Source organism: Benincasa hispida, chromosome 7 (genome assembly GCF_027475165.1).
Source record: "Benincasa hispida cultivar pf3 chromosome 7, pf3_genome.v1.1, whole genome shotgun sequence".
Taxonomy (NCBI): domain Eukaryota; kingdom Viridiplantae; phylum Streptophyta; class Magnoliopsida; order Cucurbitales; family Cucurbitaceae; genus Benincasa; species Benincasa hispida.
In genome coordinates this window covers 42,559,579-42,578,237 of record NC_143484.1, presented here as the reverse complement: position 1 = coordinate 42,578,237, position 18,659 = coordinate 42,559,579, and the positions used below count along the sequence as shown (strand labels likewise).

The following is an 18,659-nucleotide window of genomic DNA, read 5'->3' as shown; positions in this document are numbered from 1 at the left end:
AAACAAATTTATGGCCACAACTATCCATTCATAATGAAAATTGGGGTAATCGTAATGAGATTAGATTGATAGATCTAATGAACCATAATCACAAATATAATTAAATTGTTTTTTATCACGTTTACTTATAATCATAAATATGTCATATTTACAATTACTGTTATCGTTTAAGGTCAAACGATACGATAATAGTATATGTGACAATAAATACGACAAATTCATAATTCTCAATTCTCATGATGAAATAGTAACAATAACAGTAACCATAAAGATATCGACAAATACAATTAGATTGAACATCATTGGCTCGCCAATCAATTTATGTTTTTTCTTACAGATTTAAAAGTAGAGCCTAAATATCAGTACAGGTATGGAACATAACTAAACAACATCAATCGTAATCAAATGGAGTCCAATTTTTAAATTACAATTAATTTATTATATTTTTTCTCGAATAAATGTGGTCTTAGATCAATTCAGTCTGGTACGGTCAATAATCTATATGAACAAAATGAACAAAAAGTACCATGATCTCAAATGCTCCTTTATTTGTTAAATGTCACACGTGAAGTTATCTCATTTACAAGAACAAGAAACAACATCCATACATGACAGCACAGTGTTCAGTTAACCAATGCCATGGGGCCCTCTGCTGCTGTGGCCTCTGTGGCTTTCACAAACGGCTCTGCACAGGAAAAAAGAATAAGCGATATAATAATTTCAACCAATTCATGAGATTTATCTAAACTTCTCTTCTTATCATTCTTGTGATTCAATTTTTCAATCATTGCGAGAGATTAGTTTTAGAAAAATTTCATCCACTCACTGATGGGGATTTTTTGTTTTTGTTTTTTAGTGGCAAAGTTATAGTGAAGGAACAAATGGTCCAGGGACTCCTCAGAATTAAGGCAAAGACAGCAAATGGAAGGGCAAAGGGAAGAATTTTTAAGCTTCCTTTGAAGTTTCTCACGAGTGTTTAAGCATCTAGAAGTGAGGGACCACAGTAAGAATTTAATATTTTTGGGGATTTTGAGCATCCAAATAAGAGAGGCTAAAGGAAGGGCAGGGGTTCTCTTGGTGAGAATGAAGAAAGTAGCTTTAGTGGCAAACTTCCCCGAGACATCTAACTTCCACTTGAGACGATCATGAGAAATCCAGAGGCATCCAAGAGTTTAAGGTTTCTAAAATCGCCACTAAATCACCCAACTCTCTATAAAAAGTTGGTCTTCTAAGACCCAAGTTCCAGGATTGGCTAGAGGCATACCAACAATCCACAATCACAACATCCTTTTTTTAGAGATAAAGCATAAATATCAGGAAATTTCAGAGCAGGGGGTTGAGAGTTGCACCACCTGTCTTTCCGAAATCTACCAATCTCCCGTCATCCACGATAAACTCCGTGAAGTAAATGAATTGGTCTTTCAGCTTTAAAATATTGGCCCAGAGTCTAGAATTCTTCCCCTTAGGCATTTTAGAAGCCCAGTCGAGAAAATCAACCCCATTTATAGCCCCAATAACACATCTCCAAAGAGCTTTCTTCATGGCAAAACCTCCGCAACCATTTCATAAGAAATGCAGTGTTCTTCTGACGAAGGGAGCCAATTCCAAGACCACCAAAATCGATGGGGGATGACACCACACTCCAGTTAACAAGGTGGGACGTAGGATTACAAGTCTCTGATAATCTTTTCCAAGCGATTGATAGTACCGATCGAAGCTTGCACAAGAGAGAAAAAATAACACGGGAGAGAGTTAATCACCGACTGGGCGAGCGTCAGTCTACCACCTTTAGAGAGGGAGATCCCTCTCCATTTATCAATCTTAATTTTATACCTCTCCTCGAGAGCAATCCAAGCCTCCTTAGCATTGTGTTTCCCGCCAATAGGGAAACCCAAATACGTGAATGGGAGCGATTCAACTTTACAACCAAACTTCGCAACATAGAGATTCACTTCCTCAATATCAAGGTTTAAACTGATAAGAGAGGTCTTAGAGACATTAAGCAACAGACCCGATCCCAAAAGGAATAAATTGACAACCATCCACTGAGCTGAGAGATTGTCATTCTCCCAAGAGCAAAAAAGAAGGGTATTATCAACGTACTAGAGATGAGTCAAGTCAGGGGTATAGCGCTGAAGGAGAACCCTCTGATGAGCTTTCTTTCATTGCAAAAATGAATTAGACGACTAAGGGTGTCTCCTACAATCGTGAAAAGAAAGGGAGCAAGGGGATCAACTTGGCGTAAACCCCGTTTGGCAAAGATCTTACCTCGCGGTCTTCCATTAATAAGGATAGAGAAGTTGGTCGACGATAGACAACCCAGATCCATTTCCTCCACCTTTTACCAAAGCCCTTTAACTTCAAAATCAAATCGAGGAAAGATCAGACAAACTTATCATAAGCCTTTTCCAAATCAAGCTTGGGAAATTTGTATAGATGACCCAATTTTTGGACCCAAAATGTCAAATGACCTCTTTTTTGAAAATAATGTCAAATGACCCTCTGCTGACGTCATCGTCATACCAGATTACAGGAATTGCCCCCTCACGATATTAGTCTCGGTCTCGCTTTTCCTTCTCTCGCTCTCGCTCTTCCTTCGTGATGTGATTGCTTGTCAGTGTACGAAATGATTTGATAATTTTCACAAAATCTGAAGCCTCAAATCGTTAAACCCTAAACATACAATGGTGAATTCTTTAAAATCTAAACTTCATTTCAACAGCGATTATTTTCTTCGATAGGGTTCATTTTAGAGGTTTTTCAAAGTGGAACGGGTTTTTCCAGAACGTGGTTTCATTGTTTAGGTGTTTGTTGGAGCTGTATGATTTCCCAGAAAATATATAAAAATGACATAACGAAAGGGATGGGGAGAGTGAGAGCGAGATCAAAGGTAGAGAGTTAAACCAGTGGGAGAGTGAGAGCGAGAGATCATTACCAAAGGTTTAGGGTTTTGAGAGAAAGAGTGAGAGTGGAAGAGAGTAACATCGAGAGAACACGACAGCAAGAGAGCGCGAGAGAGATCGAAAGCGAGAGAAATCCATAGCAGAATTGAAATTGTGTATTAGATTGATACTCACCTACTTGTACAACTTAATGACAAACATTCTCTTGCTTTGTAGGATGGCAGAAAAATGTCTACTCATTCAATCATTATGTCTATTACATTGAAGTATGATGAACTTAAAACTCACATTTACAGGGTTACAAATGTAAGTTTTTCAGAGTTTGATGTTATCATGAGAGTTAAATATAAGCTTGACTCTGAAGCCCCTCAATAGTACATATGGAACGATGGTGATGTTCGCTTCTTTTTTTTTTCAAGAAGATCTTTATAGAGTTAAGCTATTTGTAACGCTAAAATCGAACCATAACAAAAATGTGAGTATGAGTTATGATGATTAGACAAACAATATGGGGAATCATATGAGTTTAATCAAGAAGAGAATGATATTCCATTGTCTATGGATACTCAATCATCAACATTATCAATAGACAATGACCGCACTAATCCATGGGACTTGAAAAGAGAAACTCTGTGTAACCGACCAGTGCTTGGTAAGGAGAGATCAATAGGATTGAATTCAATGGATTGTGGTCCTCCAGAAGTGGGTGATCCTTTCGTGGTTGGTAATGAGAGATCAACAGGATTGGATTTTATGGATTGTGGTCCTACAGAGGTGTGTGGACCTGCAGTGGCTTCTGTGGTTCCACAATCCATGTCTTCATGTCATAGAGGAGAATTGATTATGCCTAATACCTCTTCATCTGGGACAGTTGTTGAAGTTTGTGAACTTTTTTTTTTTTTTTTTTTGAGTAAAAAGTGACTTGAAAATGAGATTGTCTACTTTGTCCATAAACAATAATCTTAAATGTAAGGTAAGGAAGTCAAGTAAGTCTTTGTTCACTGTCAAATGCATTAGAGAGAGCTGTAAGTGGAGCCTTCATGCAATGAAAATCTCAGGGTATATAATATATTGAAGATCACAAACTATATGCGGTGCACACATGTTCTATTGGAATTCTGGATCGTGACCATAGACAAGCAACGACTGTGGTAGTTGGCCAGCTAATCAAAGACAAGTTTACAGGCATAGGACGTTATAAACCTCGTCACATCATTAAGGATATGAAGAAAGAATACGACGTAAACATAAGTTACGACAAAGCGTGACGTGCAAGAAAAATCACATATGCTCTCACTAGGGGTAGTCCAGACAGTTATACACCGTTTTACATGCTTACGGGAAAGCTTTAAAAAAGGAGAATCCAGGTACAATGTTTGAAATCAAACTTGAAGATGATGTGCATTTCAAGTATATGTTTATGGCATTAGGGCCTTGTATTAAAGGTTTTACAAATTGCCTGTCATAATTGTTGATGGGTCGCATTTGAAAGGAAAATACAAAAGAACCATGTTGGTTGGCATTTCCATGGACGGTAACAACCAAGTATACCCACTAGCATATATCATAGTGGACAATGAAACTGATCGAGTATGGAAATGGTTTATGTTGAATTTGAAGCGTGCTATTGGTGAACCCTCTAACTTGGTGTTTGTGTCCGATCAAATGGTATCTATCGGCAATGCTATTCGTGTAGTTTTTCCCACGTCATTTCATGGATTGTGCACATACCACATAGAAAATAATATTATTTCAAACTTTAAGGACAGTTGTTGGGATGTTTAAGGATGTAGCGAGGTCATTTTGCATGTCAGAGTTCTAGGCACACTGGGACCGACTTCATAGTTTCCGAAATGGTGTTGTAACAAAATATTTGGAGGATACCAATCTTGAAAGGTAGGCACAAGTTTACCAAACAAAACGAAGATACAACCATATGATGTCCAATAGTGCAAAGTGATTCAATTCCTTAACTGAAGAATATCGACTCCTGTCCATAATGTGCTTGTTGGAACATGTTTGAGGCCTCATCCAGACGTGGTTTTATGAATAGAGGAATTATTGGGCATCTCGAATGACATTACACCTGGACTATTGTGAAAATCGATTAACAAGTGAGTGTGATAAGGGCAGACGATATCGTGTTGAGTCGATTTTTTGTTATAGACTCCATGTGCGGGACAATCGATTGGACAGTATTGTGAACCTTCATGCGAAAGAATGCACATGTAAGGAATTTGACTCACTTGGTATCCCATGTTCGCATGCAATTGTGGTCACCCGGGAATGAAACATCCCCATCCAAAGTCTTTGCAGTCAATTTTATAGCGTTGACTCCCTCATGGCTAAATCCGCTCGATCACACATCTGAATGGAAGAGACCTCTAGGATATGTGGAAAAGAATATTCTTTCTCCAAGAAGAGTGGCACAGGTCGAGCGACGAAGAGTACGAAGAATACCATTTAGAGGAGAAGTTTGATGTTTAATGCTTGCACAAGTTTGGATGAGAGCACGATTTCACTGTTGCCGCCATCTATGATAATATTGCATAGTTTTCCATTTATGGTGCATCTTGTTCGGAAAAGGGAGTGTCTTTGTAGGAAGACTTTGGTCTTTGGTGCGAGTAGAATTCTTTGGAGCGCACGAGGAGCAAGTTCATCAAATTCCTCTTCAGAATTTTGTTCTTCCTCCTCCTGTTGAGAGTCTTCTACATCAGCATATGCCACTGCTCTTCTTTGGGGGTATCCGTTGGACAAGTGTCCTTGTTGGCCACAACGAAAACATTTGCCAAGATTCGGCCCTAGGTAATTGTTTGAGCCATTCTTTTTCTGTGAAGGTTCTTGAATTTTTACCCCTTGACTAGGTTTAGCCGACTGGTCCTCCTGACTCTTGGAACTACTCCTGGCTAGGCTTTGCTTACCAACCTCCATTTTTCTTCATTGATAATTGTTGAATGATCGGTCCCATATGTTTTTCTCGGGGCTGCCTGATTTTCCTCTCTTTTTCAACTTGATTTCTGCCTTATAAGTCATTGAAATGGTTGTCGGAAGTGTGCTAATGGGTTGTAAGTCCATTTGTTCTTGGATATCTTGTGCTAATGGGTTGTAAGTCCATTTGTTCTTGGATATCTTCTTTTAAGCCATCAACAAACCTAGCAATCTGGTAATTCTCTCTCTCATTGCTCCTTGTTCTTGCACTTACCGATGGGATTCCTTTGTGCATAATCAGCCACACTTCAATTACCTTGTTTACATTTATGATATTGTTGATACAAGATTTGCTCGTAATCAGCTGGAAGGATTTTTTCCTTCATTTTTTTTAGCATCCTCGGCCAGCTCTTGATGGGGGCTTTTCTAATTAATCTTCAATTCATCTGAATTTGATCCCACCATGCGGAAGCGCCTGATTTTAATTTAAACGTCACAAGTTTCACCTTCTTTCCCTTGGGCGTGTTCATACACTCAAAGAAACTCTCGACATTCTTGATCCAATCAAGAAAAGCTTCGAGGTCCAAGTGGTATCAATCTTCATTTTGTAGTCTTGTTGTCTATCCTCTCGTTCTTGGCCATAATGCCTCGGAACATTACATCTTCTTGGTTGAATTGGCCAATAAACTTCACTTTCTGATGATGAAGACTCGATTTCTTGAAATTCTTGAATGTCGTCTTGGATTCTTGGAGTTGCTTGACTTCTTGTTGAAGATTCAAATTCACTCTCAGGTTCTTGCATGTTCCCTCCCCATCTTCCATCTCCTCTATTTCCGTTCTGACGTGGAGGAAGGGTTGCCAACACCTCTTCCATCTTCCATTTGTAACCCTATAAATGTGAGCTTTAAGTTCTTCATACTTCAATGTAATAGGCACAATGATTCCTGTCAGCTCGCCTCCAATATACAAACTTTGGTTCTCATCCCAATCGCCTCCGTATCGAATGAGTAGACACTTTTCGCTCTCGCTCTCTCTCACTGTCGTGCTCCCTCGCTCTCGCTCTTTCTCTCAAAACCCTAAACCCTTGATAATGATCTCTCACTCTCTCAATGATTCACTCTCTACCTTTGATCTTGCTCTCACTCCCCCAATCCCTTTCGTTATGTTGTTTTCATACCTATTTTGAGAAATCACACAACTCCAACACCTAAATAATGAAACCACGTTCTGGAAAAACCCGTTCCACTATGAAAAAACCCCTTCTGGAAAATCTCGTTCAATAAAACTTTGTTCAACAAAACACTGTTGAAATGAACCCCGTCAAAGAACGTAATCGCAGTTGAAATGAAGTTTAGATTTTAAAGAATTCACCATTGTATGTTTAGGGTATTAACGATTTGAGGCTTCAGATTTCGTGAAAATTATCAAATCATTTTGTACACGGCAAGCAATCACATCATAAAGGATGAGCGAGAGCGAGACCAATATCTTGAGGGGGCAATTCTCGTAATCTGGTATGGCAATGACGTCAACTGAGGGTCATTTGACATTATTTTCAAAAAAGAGATTTGGTATTTTAGGCCCAAAAATTAGGTCATCCGTATAAATTTCCCATCAAGTTTGACCTATAAATTTCCTATCAAGCTTGACCTATAAATTTCCCATCAAGCTTTAAGAGAGTCCCTTTTTTCCAGATGACTACCATTCATTCAAGCATTCAGATGCGGTCAGAATTGCATCCAGAATTTGACGCTCCTCAATAAAGGATATTTGTGAATTATGCACAATAAAAGGGAGGACTTTCTTAAGTCTTTTGGCAAGAACTTTAGATATAATCTTATAGAGAGATGTGACTAAGCTAATGGGTCTGAAATCACTCTCTTTGGAGGCCTTTTTCTTCTTAGGGATGAGGGAAATATAAGTCTCATTACATCTCTTATTGATTATGTTGTTTTTAAAAAACCCTTGGAACACCTCCACTAGGTTATGCTTCAAGATGTTTCAAGACTTTTTATAAAACTCACCTGTCACACCATTATGGCCAGGAGACTTGAGGTTTCCCAACTCAAAGACAGCATCGCAGATCTCCTTTTCCTTGGAAGAGATTTTCAAGGATAATGAGTCGAGATCGATAAGAGCTCGCCAATTAAGACCATCAAAAGTAAAGGGATGAAGGACTGTTGATAATAGGGTTATTAACCTAGGGGCATTTATGTAATTGTGTAGACCCCTAGGGTTTTCTACTGTCTATTTATATAGTGTGTCCCTATGTATTCAGCGTATCAAATTAAAAAGAATAAGAAAAGTCTTTAGATCGTGGTTTTTCTCCCTGTACTAGAGTTTCCACGTAATCTTGTAGTTCTTCTCTTCCCTATTCTTTATTTTTAACAAGGACTTTAGACCCATAAAATTTGTTGTAAAAGCTAACAATTTCATCCACAATCTCATCTGAATTCATGAGAATTTGACCCTCATCATATTCTAGAGCTGAGATAAAGTTCTTACTCCTCCTAGCTGAAACCCATCTGTGAAAGACGCTTGAGTTTCCTCCCCCTCTTTCAGCCACTAAATTTTACACTTTTGGGCCCAGCCACGCTGTTCGTTAATGATAAAATCAAGAAGGGCAACTTTATAGTCATCTCTTTCTTTGTGATCAGCTTCGATGATGGAACCATTCTCTTCAAGCAAGTCAAGAGCACTGATCTTCTCTGTCAGAATTTTCTTTTGGGAGTTAATATTCCCAAAAACCTTTTTGTTCCACTCCTTTAGAGTATACTTAAGTCTTTTAAGCTTTTCCATAAAAGGCAAAATTTGGCCACCCCTCCACAAGAAAACTGACCAACCAACCCTCTAAATTCTTAGCAAACAAGTGGATGATCTAACCACACATTTTCAAATCTGAACGGAGTTGTAGACCCTTAAGGAGAGAAGGATAGGGTAATAATCCGACATGACACGTGGGGATCTAAATAGTGAGATGTTTCTTCATGAGTTAAATTACCGATGGACCTAAAAGCTTAAGGTGATAGGTGAAGATAAATTTAATACTATATCAATATTCTAATAATTCCCATACAAAATTTCTATGTCAGAGAATTATTTGTATGGTTAAAGATCAAAATAAGAATAAAACATGCCTTAGTACTCTTACGTTAAAGATCTACATCTACCTTTACATATAACATATAGTTAAGCTGCGTGCAAGTTGACCAAAACATTGATAGATATCAAAGTACATATATCTTGGAATATCAGAGAGAATTACCAAGAATCGCTTCTTATAGCTATCAACATGTTCCTGTGGATTGCCCCTTGTTTGTCGGTATCCCTCAATCTTGTTCATCTCCTAAGCAATAGAAAGTGAGCAAATATTATAGAAACCCTGTTTACAACCTCAGTCTCAAAGCACAAAATTAACCTCTGTGACACCCCATATGTAGATAGAAATTTAGAGCTTGGTGTGCCAAATAGGCTTGCAAGCCAAACACCCTCAGCAAAGAGAAGTGACAAAATTGCCAAATTTATTCAGTTTTGGATTTAGTATCGGTTAGGTGATTTACTTAGATTTTTAAATAATTAATGTTGGTCTCGATGTTAATCAAAAAACGACCCAACCCACTAACATCCCCTCCCCATTGCCCACTTGCCATGATCTTACTTTCTTCCGGTCTGATCTAATTCGAAGCAAAAGTTGTTTGTATATTCATTTTACTACAACGGATAGAGATCAATATATCACAAGGCTAAAATACTAATTTAGTCGTTGTACTTGGGTCTCATTCCATTTTAGTTCCCATACTTTCACAATGTCAAATTTTAGTCCTTGTACCTTCTATAAATCTTACAAATAGTTTTATTGTTAGTAGGGGACTGAAATGGTATTTACTACACAATATATCAAAATCATGATTCATGGTCATTCCCCCATAGCTCTTGGTTCCATCATTCACTAGTCTTATGACAGATGAAGAGTGAACTCAACAATTTCTTAAAGATCAGTAAGACATATTTTCAGTACCTCAATCCAAGCTGCCAGTTTTGGCCTGCCAGCAGTGATGTCATATGTTTTTACTTCCAATAAGAACGGTTGAAACCTTTCAATAAACGGAGCATAAGCTATATCCACCTGATAACCAAGAAAAATTATACAATATATGATTGATGGTATTTCATCCATTGATGTTTTCGTTAATGGAAGCGTTTTACATTAATTTTATGGAAAAAATCAATTTATATGCCTAAACTTTGAGGACTTTCTCACCTAAAATTCCAAACTAATAATTGTATCAATTAAAATTCTAAATTTTCATAAGCGACTCAATTCAAACCTTCAATTTGGGTTCAGTTTAAAAACCATTAAGTACGATTTCCACGTGTATAAGACAATATTTACTTAATATTTTGAGAGAAATATTTGAATCAAATGGAGAGTAGAGGTTTCTCATTAATATAAGTAGTCTTTCATCTTTCAGTCTTCCTCTATTTTTCTCTACCTTGGAAAGATTCTGTCATAAATCTTTTTATTACTTCGGATTTTGGGGGGAAAAAAATCATTGTTCGATTTTAAACCGAATGAAATGAAAATAGTAATAAATAATTTACGAGGGTCTAAATTGAAACACTAGTGAAATTTTCAAGTTGAAATTGATACAATTACTAGTTTAAAGTTTTAATTTAGACAACCGCCAAAGTTTTGGAGACTTGGATTGAAGAATACCCCTACATGTCTGTTTGCTTATTGTACTAAAAAAAAAAACGATTGTTTTTACCCAATTATAAGATATATGGTAAAAATATCAACAACAAAAAACAAACAAAAACCAACATAAATATCAAAATAGATTTTTAGCTCGGGAAAACTACCTTTTTAGTCCCTGAGTTTTTAGGAATAGGTGCATTTGGTCCCTATAGTTTCAATTTGGCCATTTTAGTCCCTCGCTTTTGGAAAATAGGTTTAAAAGGTCCCTCTCATCCTATTTTCTTCCCAGTTAAATTTTTTTTAATTATTTTAAATACATATTGAAATTAAAAATAATAAAATAATAAAAAAATAAATCTCTCTCTCAATCTCAATCCGCTCTCCTCTCTCCTCTCTCTCTCCTCCCTCCCTCCACCATTCTTTATGGTGACACCATGTAGCAGCTGTGTTTCCCCAATTTTTCTTTTAAGTCTCAAATTGGTTTCAAGCCTTTTTTTTCCTTCTTTAGATGAGAATGTCCACGGCAGATTGGTCATTTTTGCTTCCTTTTTCAACTAGGTTTCCACCTTTTTCTTTTTATACAGGTGACAATGTGGACCGACGACCCATAGGAGTACTTGGGTCTTGTAAATGACGGCAATCAACAGTAGGAGAGACACTGATTGAGATTTCGTTAACTCCCAGCAGAGTTGTTGGCTTTAGTGAATAATTTACTTTTTGGTTCTTGAACAACCGATGAGGTTGTTGAAGGTGAGATGTGGCGTTTGGGTAGAAATTTGTTGGCAAAATTTAGAAGTATTATACGAAACAGTATATATGTTGAGAGAGGTGAATATGGCAAAGGGGATTAACTATCAAGTACAAATTAGAACTTTGAGAGAGGATGAAAATGGAGAAAATAGGGTAAGGGACCATGGAGGGAGGGGAGGGGAGGAGAGAGAGGAGAGGGGATTGGGATTGGGAGAGAAAAAAGTTTTTTATTTTTAATTTACATATGTATTTAAAATAATTTTAAAAAATACTTAATTAGGAAGAAAATATGAAGAGAGACCTTTTAAACCTTTTTTCTAAAAGTGAGGGACTAAAATGGCCAAATTAAAACTATAGAGACCAAATGCATCTATTTCTAAAAATCCAGGGATTAAAAAGGTAGTTTTCCCTTTTAGCTTATATAAGAGGTGTAAAATATTTATTTATTCATTTAAATGATTTTTGTGAGTTTCTTTAAGTTACCATGGCTTTTATAGAAATATAAATCGATATTAACATTTTATCAATATCGACATCAACCTCAATGTCCTCAACAATAAATGATATAAAGTTTGACCTACCATAAAATGTGAAAGTTGTTACTTACCAGACTAAACTGACCTAGAAAAAACGGGCCATCTTCATATTTTGAAAGAGCAGATTCCATGAAATCAAACGCCACATCTGAGAAAAGATTATATCATTTGAATGATTCAACCGTGTTTAAGTAAAAAAACAACAGCGTGGAAGAGGAAGAAGAGGCTGCTAATATCTTACCAGCTTCATTTCCATCTTCTTTAAACGAAGAAACCACAGATCTCGTGAAAGAGTTCACGTAGTCTATCAACTCTTCAGCAAACTCTCTCTTTCCCGGATCCTATATATTCAGATTTAGGATGCTTCAGTGCTAATGGACATTTAATTCAAGCTGATGAGGCATTTAAAAAAAAAAAATCTGGATACTTACATTAGGAAGTAATGAAGACCCTTCAAAATTGCTGTCAATATATTTAATTAAGTCAAGACTCTCTCCTTTGACTTCATTATTATGTTCAAGAGCTGGCACCTGCGCTAGTACTCAGAAGTCAAAAACATCAAAAAGGAAATAGACAGCAGCTTGGTTGTATTTGACAATGGCCATCTTTTGACATAGAGTTTAAGTCAGTTCGGTACCACTTCTCTTCTCTTTTCTTTCTTTCAGCTGTCACTCGCTTCTCTCTCAATTTTTCTTAAAATCGAAAACCTCGCTAGAGCAAGAGGAGGAAAGAAGAAAGGAGGGAGGGAGGCAATTTCCTCCTAAGTTTGTTTTAGATGCAGGAATAAAAATAAAAGAATTAAGATTTAGAAGTTCTATCAAATATCCCCTTAACTATGCAAATATGTAAGTTTGTCCCTTCGTGAAAATTTATAACTTCACCCCTACCACCATCAAAGTGACATAACAACGCATCAAAAAAATTTCTTCTTCACGGGAAATTAAAAAAAAAAAAAAAAAAAAAAAAACATAATCGTTGTTATATGACTACCATGATTATAATTCATATATACTGAAAATCTCTACCTTGTTAGGTGGGTAAACTTTTTCCATGTACCAAGATGGCCTATCCTGTAGATTTATTGGAACCAATTGAATCTTATTCTGCAAACCCTGCTCCAAAACAATATCATGAACTTGTAATTAATGTCAAGGATAGCAATGTTGATCTTCAATACGCATCAAAAGAAACAAACCTGACATGAAAAACAACAAAACATGCTTAATCAGTGGAAGTTATTTGGCGTGTGAGAGAAACAACCTTACAGTTCCGAGTAATCCACACACGCTGTGCATAAGGGCATGTATAAGATATGTAAAGCCTACAATTGTTGAAGACAAATAGCAGCATTGTCAGCATCACATAGACATTCAAACGAAGCATAGAATCGGCATGTCGTTTATATACAGAACAAGGAATTTTCATATGATAAATGAAGGTTAAGGATATATATGTATCAACTTATAATTTTTAACATGATATATGATAACAAGACAGGGTTTCCAGAGTTTGAAGCACTACAATGTCCCTTCATCCCCAATTGAGATTAACGTTTACTTGTTGATCACATATTAGATTAACATTCAAGCACGTGTTAAAAGATGATATTTAAAGAGAAAAAAATCATGATCTAACAACTTGAGCGTCTTGTTTAGTGAGCGCATAAATAGTGAATGGGTGAAAATTGAACCAACCTCGTTGTTCCATCAAAGATAGCAGGTGGTTCTGAAGCTGAAGTGAGGGGCGGAGGAAGAACTTCCTGAAAAGCCCTTTCACACGCAAAACAAAAGGTGAGAATACAGACAGAAACTAAACAAATCACTAATACAAATTCTACCTTTAATTGCTTCTCTTATTCATAAGTTTCAATACATCGATAGAAACAGTAAACCAGTTAGAACATCGATACACAAACAAATGTAATTTCGCAAAAGCTATCTGCAACTTCTTCTATAATCCGTCAAAACGATCACCAAACTCAAAATTGTAATCCTATCAATTTTGAAACAGAATCCTGATTCCATCAAATTTCCTCTACCTTCCAACATTCAATTGCCCTGCATCTATACTCGAAGAAATGTAAATTCGCAAAACCTATCTGCAACTTCTTCTATAATCCGTCAAAACGATCATCGAACTAAAAATTGTACTTCTATAAATTTCGTAACAGAATCCTAATCCTCGATTCCATCAAATTTCTTCTACCTTCCAACATTCAACTGCCCTGCGTCTACAATCGAAGAAATGTAAATTTGAAAGAAAACACTTATGGTTCGATAGCATGAGAAACAAGAAATAACCTAAACTTTTAAACTCGCTACTTCCTTCATTGCCTCAGTTCTAGTCCTCCATTATCTCGTACAGGAAAGAAAGAAGGGAAGAAGTTAACATACTCAGCAGCCATTTTCAGAGCAATTACAGCTCTGGCTCTTCTTCCAGACGGTTTTTTTTTAAGCTTAAGAGGAGAAAGAATGGCGCTCGAAAAGCTTAATCTGGTGGTTGAAAAGGGAATGCAATAAACTGAGATATCTGAGGAAGACGAGGGCTGAGAGAAGCCTATGGTGCTGCCCAGTGTAAAAGTGGCCATGATTATCAAATGAATGGCTAAACTCCGAGCCCAACTATAAACAATTATTAAACAAATTTTTTTAGGAAAGATTAAACGATTATTATCCCCTCAATTTAAGTTAGATTTTTTTTTTAACTACAAATTAAGATGAAGATTTGAACTACAAAATATTTTGTTCAGCTTATTTGTAAAAAAAACATGTTTTAATAATAAAAAAAATTATTCTACTATCCTTAGCCGAATTTTTTTCCTTAGCCGAATTTTTTTAAAAAATAATATTTTTTTAATAAATAAAGACAAAAATAGGGTTGGGAGAAAGTATTCCCAAAAATAGGTGTTTAAATCGTGTACCGGGTACACGATTACACCTAAATCGTGTACCGGGTACACGATAAGGCCTAAATCATGTACCGGGTACACGATTCCCTGGCCACCTGGCACGCCCAGTCTGGCGTGGCAATCATGCAGGTTTGACTGAGGAAATCGTGTACCGGGTACACGATGCCGGGTACACGACTTCCACGCCTTAAAAGCTCCGCCCCAACCCTTCTTCTTCCTCACCGAAATGGCTACTCATATTCCTTACCGTCAATTTCCCTCGCCTAAACCATCGATTCCTCACCGAAATCATTGATCCCTCACCGAAACCATCGTTGATTTTCCTCACCGAAGCCTCTATTTCACCGAAATCTTTCAAAACTTTGATTTTGCTCGATTTTCAGTCCTCCATTTGATCTTCACTGAATCTAGCGGTCGTGGTTCTCGATTTTCCTACATTTTTTGCTGTCGATTTTTGCTTGGTATATTTCTTTTTCTAGTTGGGCTGATCTGTATTTATATGTATGTTTTTGCATATTTTTGGGCTGAATTTTGCTTGGTATATTCTTACATTTTTGTATAGTTTATGTATAGTTATAGTTTATATATGTATAAAGAGTTATAGTTTAAGTATGTATAGATAGTTATAGTTTATGTATGTAAATAGTTATAGTTTATGTATAAATAGTTATAGTTTATGTATAGTTATAGTTTATATATGTATAGTTTATGTATGTATAATTTATTTATGTATGTATGTATGTATTTATAGTTTATGTATAGTTATGTATATATAGTTTATGAATGTATAGTTTATGTATGTATGTATTTATGTATATATAGTTATAGTTTATGTATGTACGTATAGTTTATGTATGTATGTATGTATGTATAGTTTATGTATTTATGTATGTATGATAATTTATTTATGTATGTATGTATAAACTATAGTTTATGTTTATTTATGTATGTATAATTTGCGTATATTTTATGTATGTATAATTTATGTATAGTTTATGTATAGTGTATTATATAGTTTATATATGATTGATTTAAACTTAGAAAACTTAGAAAACTTAGAAATTAGAGTTTGTTGGGTTGACATATTAACATATTTTTTTTGCCAACTATAACAGTTGAAAAAAACATAATAAATATGTCGATGCGTCCTGAAGATTTAATAATTCTTGAACCTTGAAATGATGGAGATAGTGACATCGACGTTGAAGTGGATGAATTATTTGGAAACGACGGTAGTCGTGAACAAGATCTTGAGTTGGTACCGTCAGAAATGTTCAACCAAATAGATTGAGAAATGACAAATTCAACGTTTGATAACTGTAGTTTAATACAAAAGAGGATATTATTTAATACCAAAGAAGATTTACAGCTTGCTGTAAAAAAATATTGTGTGACGGAACACTATGAAATTGTCGTAGTGGAATCAAATCAGGACCTTTGGTATGTTAAATGTAAATCCTGGAGTGACGGGTGTGCTTGGAGGCTAGGGGCATGTCGGCGTAAAAGTCATACGATGTTCGAAATCACAAAATTTCAAGGAGAACACTCATGTTTGTTTTCAAAGTTGACACAGGATCATTCACAGCTGGATTCAAATTTCATGAGTATCAAAATTCAGAATTTGGTTAGAGCTGATCCTGGAGTACCTGTGCCCCTATTTCAAGAAGCCATTAAAAGACAATATGGCTATAATGTCAATTATAGACGGGTGTGGCAAGCCAAGAGAAAAGCGTTAATTGTGTGTTTGGCGACTGGGAGATATCATATTCGTAGTTTCCGTATTGGCTGAGTGTTGTTGTTCATTACAACCCAGGAACACAAACAGACTGGTTTTTCCTTCCCTCTTATGTGTCTGATACGACTATTTTTGGACGAGTTTTTTGGTCTTTTGGTCCTGCAAGAGAAGGGTTCAACCATTGTAGGCCATTAATCCAGATTGATGGAACTCATCTATACAAATAATATAAGGGAAAATTATTAATTATTAATAGCCTTATCTATTGATGCAAACGGACATATATTTTCCCTTGCTTTTGCTATCGTAGAAGGTGAGAATTCGTCCAGTTGGTCATGGTTTTTGTGGGCATTGCATGAATATGTTACCCAAAGAGAGGGTATTTGCTTGATTTCTGACAGACATAAGGGCATTCTTGCTGCAATTAATAATGAAGAAATTGGTTGGAGTGAACCCAGAGAGTATCACTGATATTGTCTTTGCCATGTTGCTAGTAATTTTAATACAAGATACAAATCGAAGTAATTAAAAAATTTGGTGTTTAAGGCCGGAAATCAACACCAAAGGCGTAAGTTCATTCGGTGCATGAAAGAATTGAAACAATTGCACCCTGAATGTCTTGAATTTTTTTCAAACATTGACTTAGAAAAATGGACACAATCACATGACAGTGGGTACCGCTATGGGTGGATGACTAGCAATGCAACTGAATGCATGAACGACGTTTTTAAAGGTGCTAGAATGTTACCCATTACTTCTTTGGTTAGGCTAACATTCTATCGCACCATATTGTATTTTGAACGTCGGAGACAAGAAATCAGTGAAGCACTCGATCGTGGGGATATATATACAGAATATGCCCTAAAGAAACTGAAGAGGTGGGAAAAACGAGCATCGGCACATACGGTGACATCCATTGACAGGGAAAGTCAAACTTTCGAAGTACAAACTGGCATAAGTATGATTTCTCCCAGCACACCCAAGTTTTAAGCTTAAAAGAAGGGACATGTTATTGCAATAAGTGGCAATCATTCAAGATTCCATACTCTCATATAATTACAGTTTGTAATTACATGCGTATGACATACCTACCACTTATTGATGAATGCTACAAATTGTCCAATTTCAAGCGTTGTTACGAAAGCCGCTTCCATCCAATTCAACACCCAAATTATTGGCCAGAATTATCATTTACAATTCGTCCAAATGCAGACTTACTCAGAGAACAAGGTCGGTCAAAAAGTACACGAATTCATAATGAAATAGATTGGAGAGAAGCAAGCCAAAAAGTGCGATGTACAATTTGTAAAAGAGAAGGACATAACAGATATACTTGTCCACACAGTACACTTGGTGCTTCGTCATCTTCGGGTCATTAGGATTTTGATTTTGATTTTTTTACTTGTATTCTTTATTTCATGTATTTGTATTCTTTGTGTAAATAATAAATTTTCATGTAATTATATATTTCATGTATTTATATTTTTTATGTATTTATAATGAATTTATGTAATGAATTTATTTAATAAACTTATTTTATGTAATTGTATTTTCTTATGTACTTTTTATGTATCTTTTATGTTATCGATTCTATTATGTAATATAATTTGAACTTTTTAGGTAATGGAGTCTGGTCCTTCTAATCCTGTCCAATTGTACCAACAAAACACGCATCGTTCACAAGCAATATGGGATAGTTTGTCCACTACAGTGTTGAGTTGTCGGAGGAGGGAGGCAACTGCACAGAGTACTATCCCATTTGATCATCGCATCATTCCATACATTCAAGAGGCGCGTTTTCTTGGGGTTACACATATTGGTTTCATCCAGCTCGATTGGTACCTGATTACTACTCTAGTTGAGCGCTGGAGACTAGAAACCCACACATTTCACCTGCCCTGGAGAATGCACTATTACGCTGCAAGATGTCGTCGTACAATTTGGGTTAGGAGTGGGCGGGCAACCACTGACAGGCTTACTACAGTATGACTGAAAGAACGTCTGTGAAGAGCTCTTAGGCATTCTACCAGAGGATCTGAAGGGATCAAGATTGAGTATCCCTTGATTGGCATCCCAGTTTCCCGAATTACCTCCTGATGCCACCGACATCAGCGTACGTAGGTACACACGAGCATACATCTTATAGCTTATTGGAGGATTTTTATTTGTCGACAAGTCAAATACTCTCGTGCATCTCATG

At 36.3% G+C, this 18,659-nt stretch overlaps 1 protein-coding gene across 2 annotated transcripts; it reads right to left on the bottom strand.

The window, feature by feature from the left end:
- Nucleotides 1–416: 416 nt before the first annotated feature.
- On the bottom strand, nucleotides 417–14,505 carry GSTL2 (glutathione transferase lambda 2). 2 transcript variants are annotated; one of them, XM_090315509.1, is made up of 11 exons: nucleotides 14,210–14,430; nucleotides 13,511–13,585; nucleotides 13,077–13,137; nucleotides 12,842–12,928; nucleotides 12,248–12,346; nucleotides 12,058–12,157; nucleotides 11,888–11,964; nucleotides 9,850–9,957; nucleotides 9,097–9,177; nucleotides 7,856–7,925; nucleotides 417–685 (listed from the first exon to the last, which is right to left on the bottom strand). In XM_090315509.1, the coding sequence occupies exons 1-11, from the start codon at nucleotides 14,401–14,403 to the stop codon at nucleotides 624–626; spliced, it is 1,014 nt and encodes a 337-aa protein (XP_090171635.1). In that variant the 5' UTR covers nucleotides 14,404–14,430; the 3' UTR covers nucleotides 417–623. The 2 variants fall into 2 exon arrangements, with proteins under 2 accessions (XP_090171635.1, XP_038892871.1); XM_039036943.2 differs by lacking the exon at nucleotides 7,856–7,925 and having other exon boundaries at nucleotides 14,210–14,505.
- Between the last annotated feature and the right edge of the window lie 4,154 nt (nucleotides 14,506–18,659).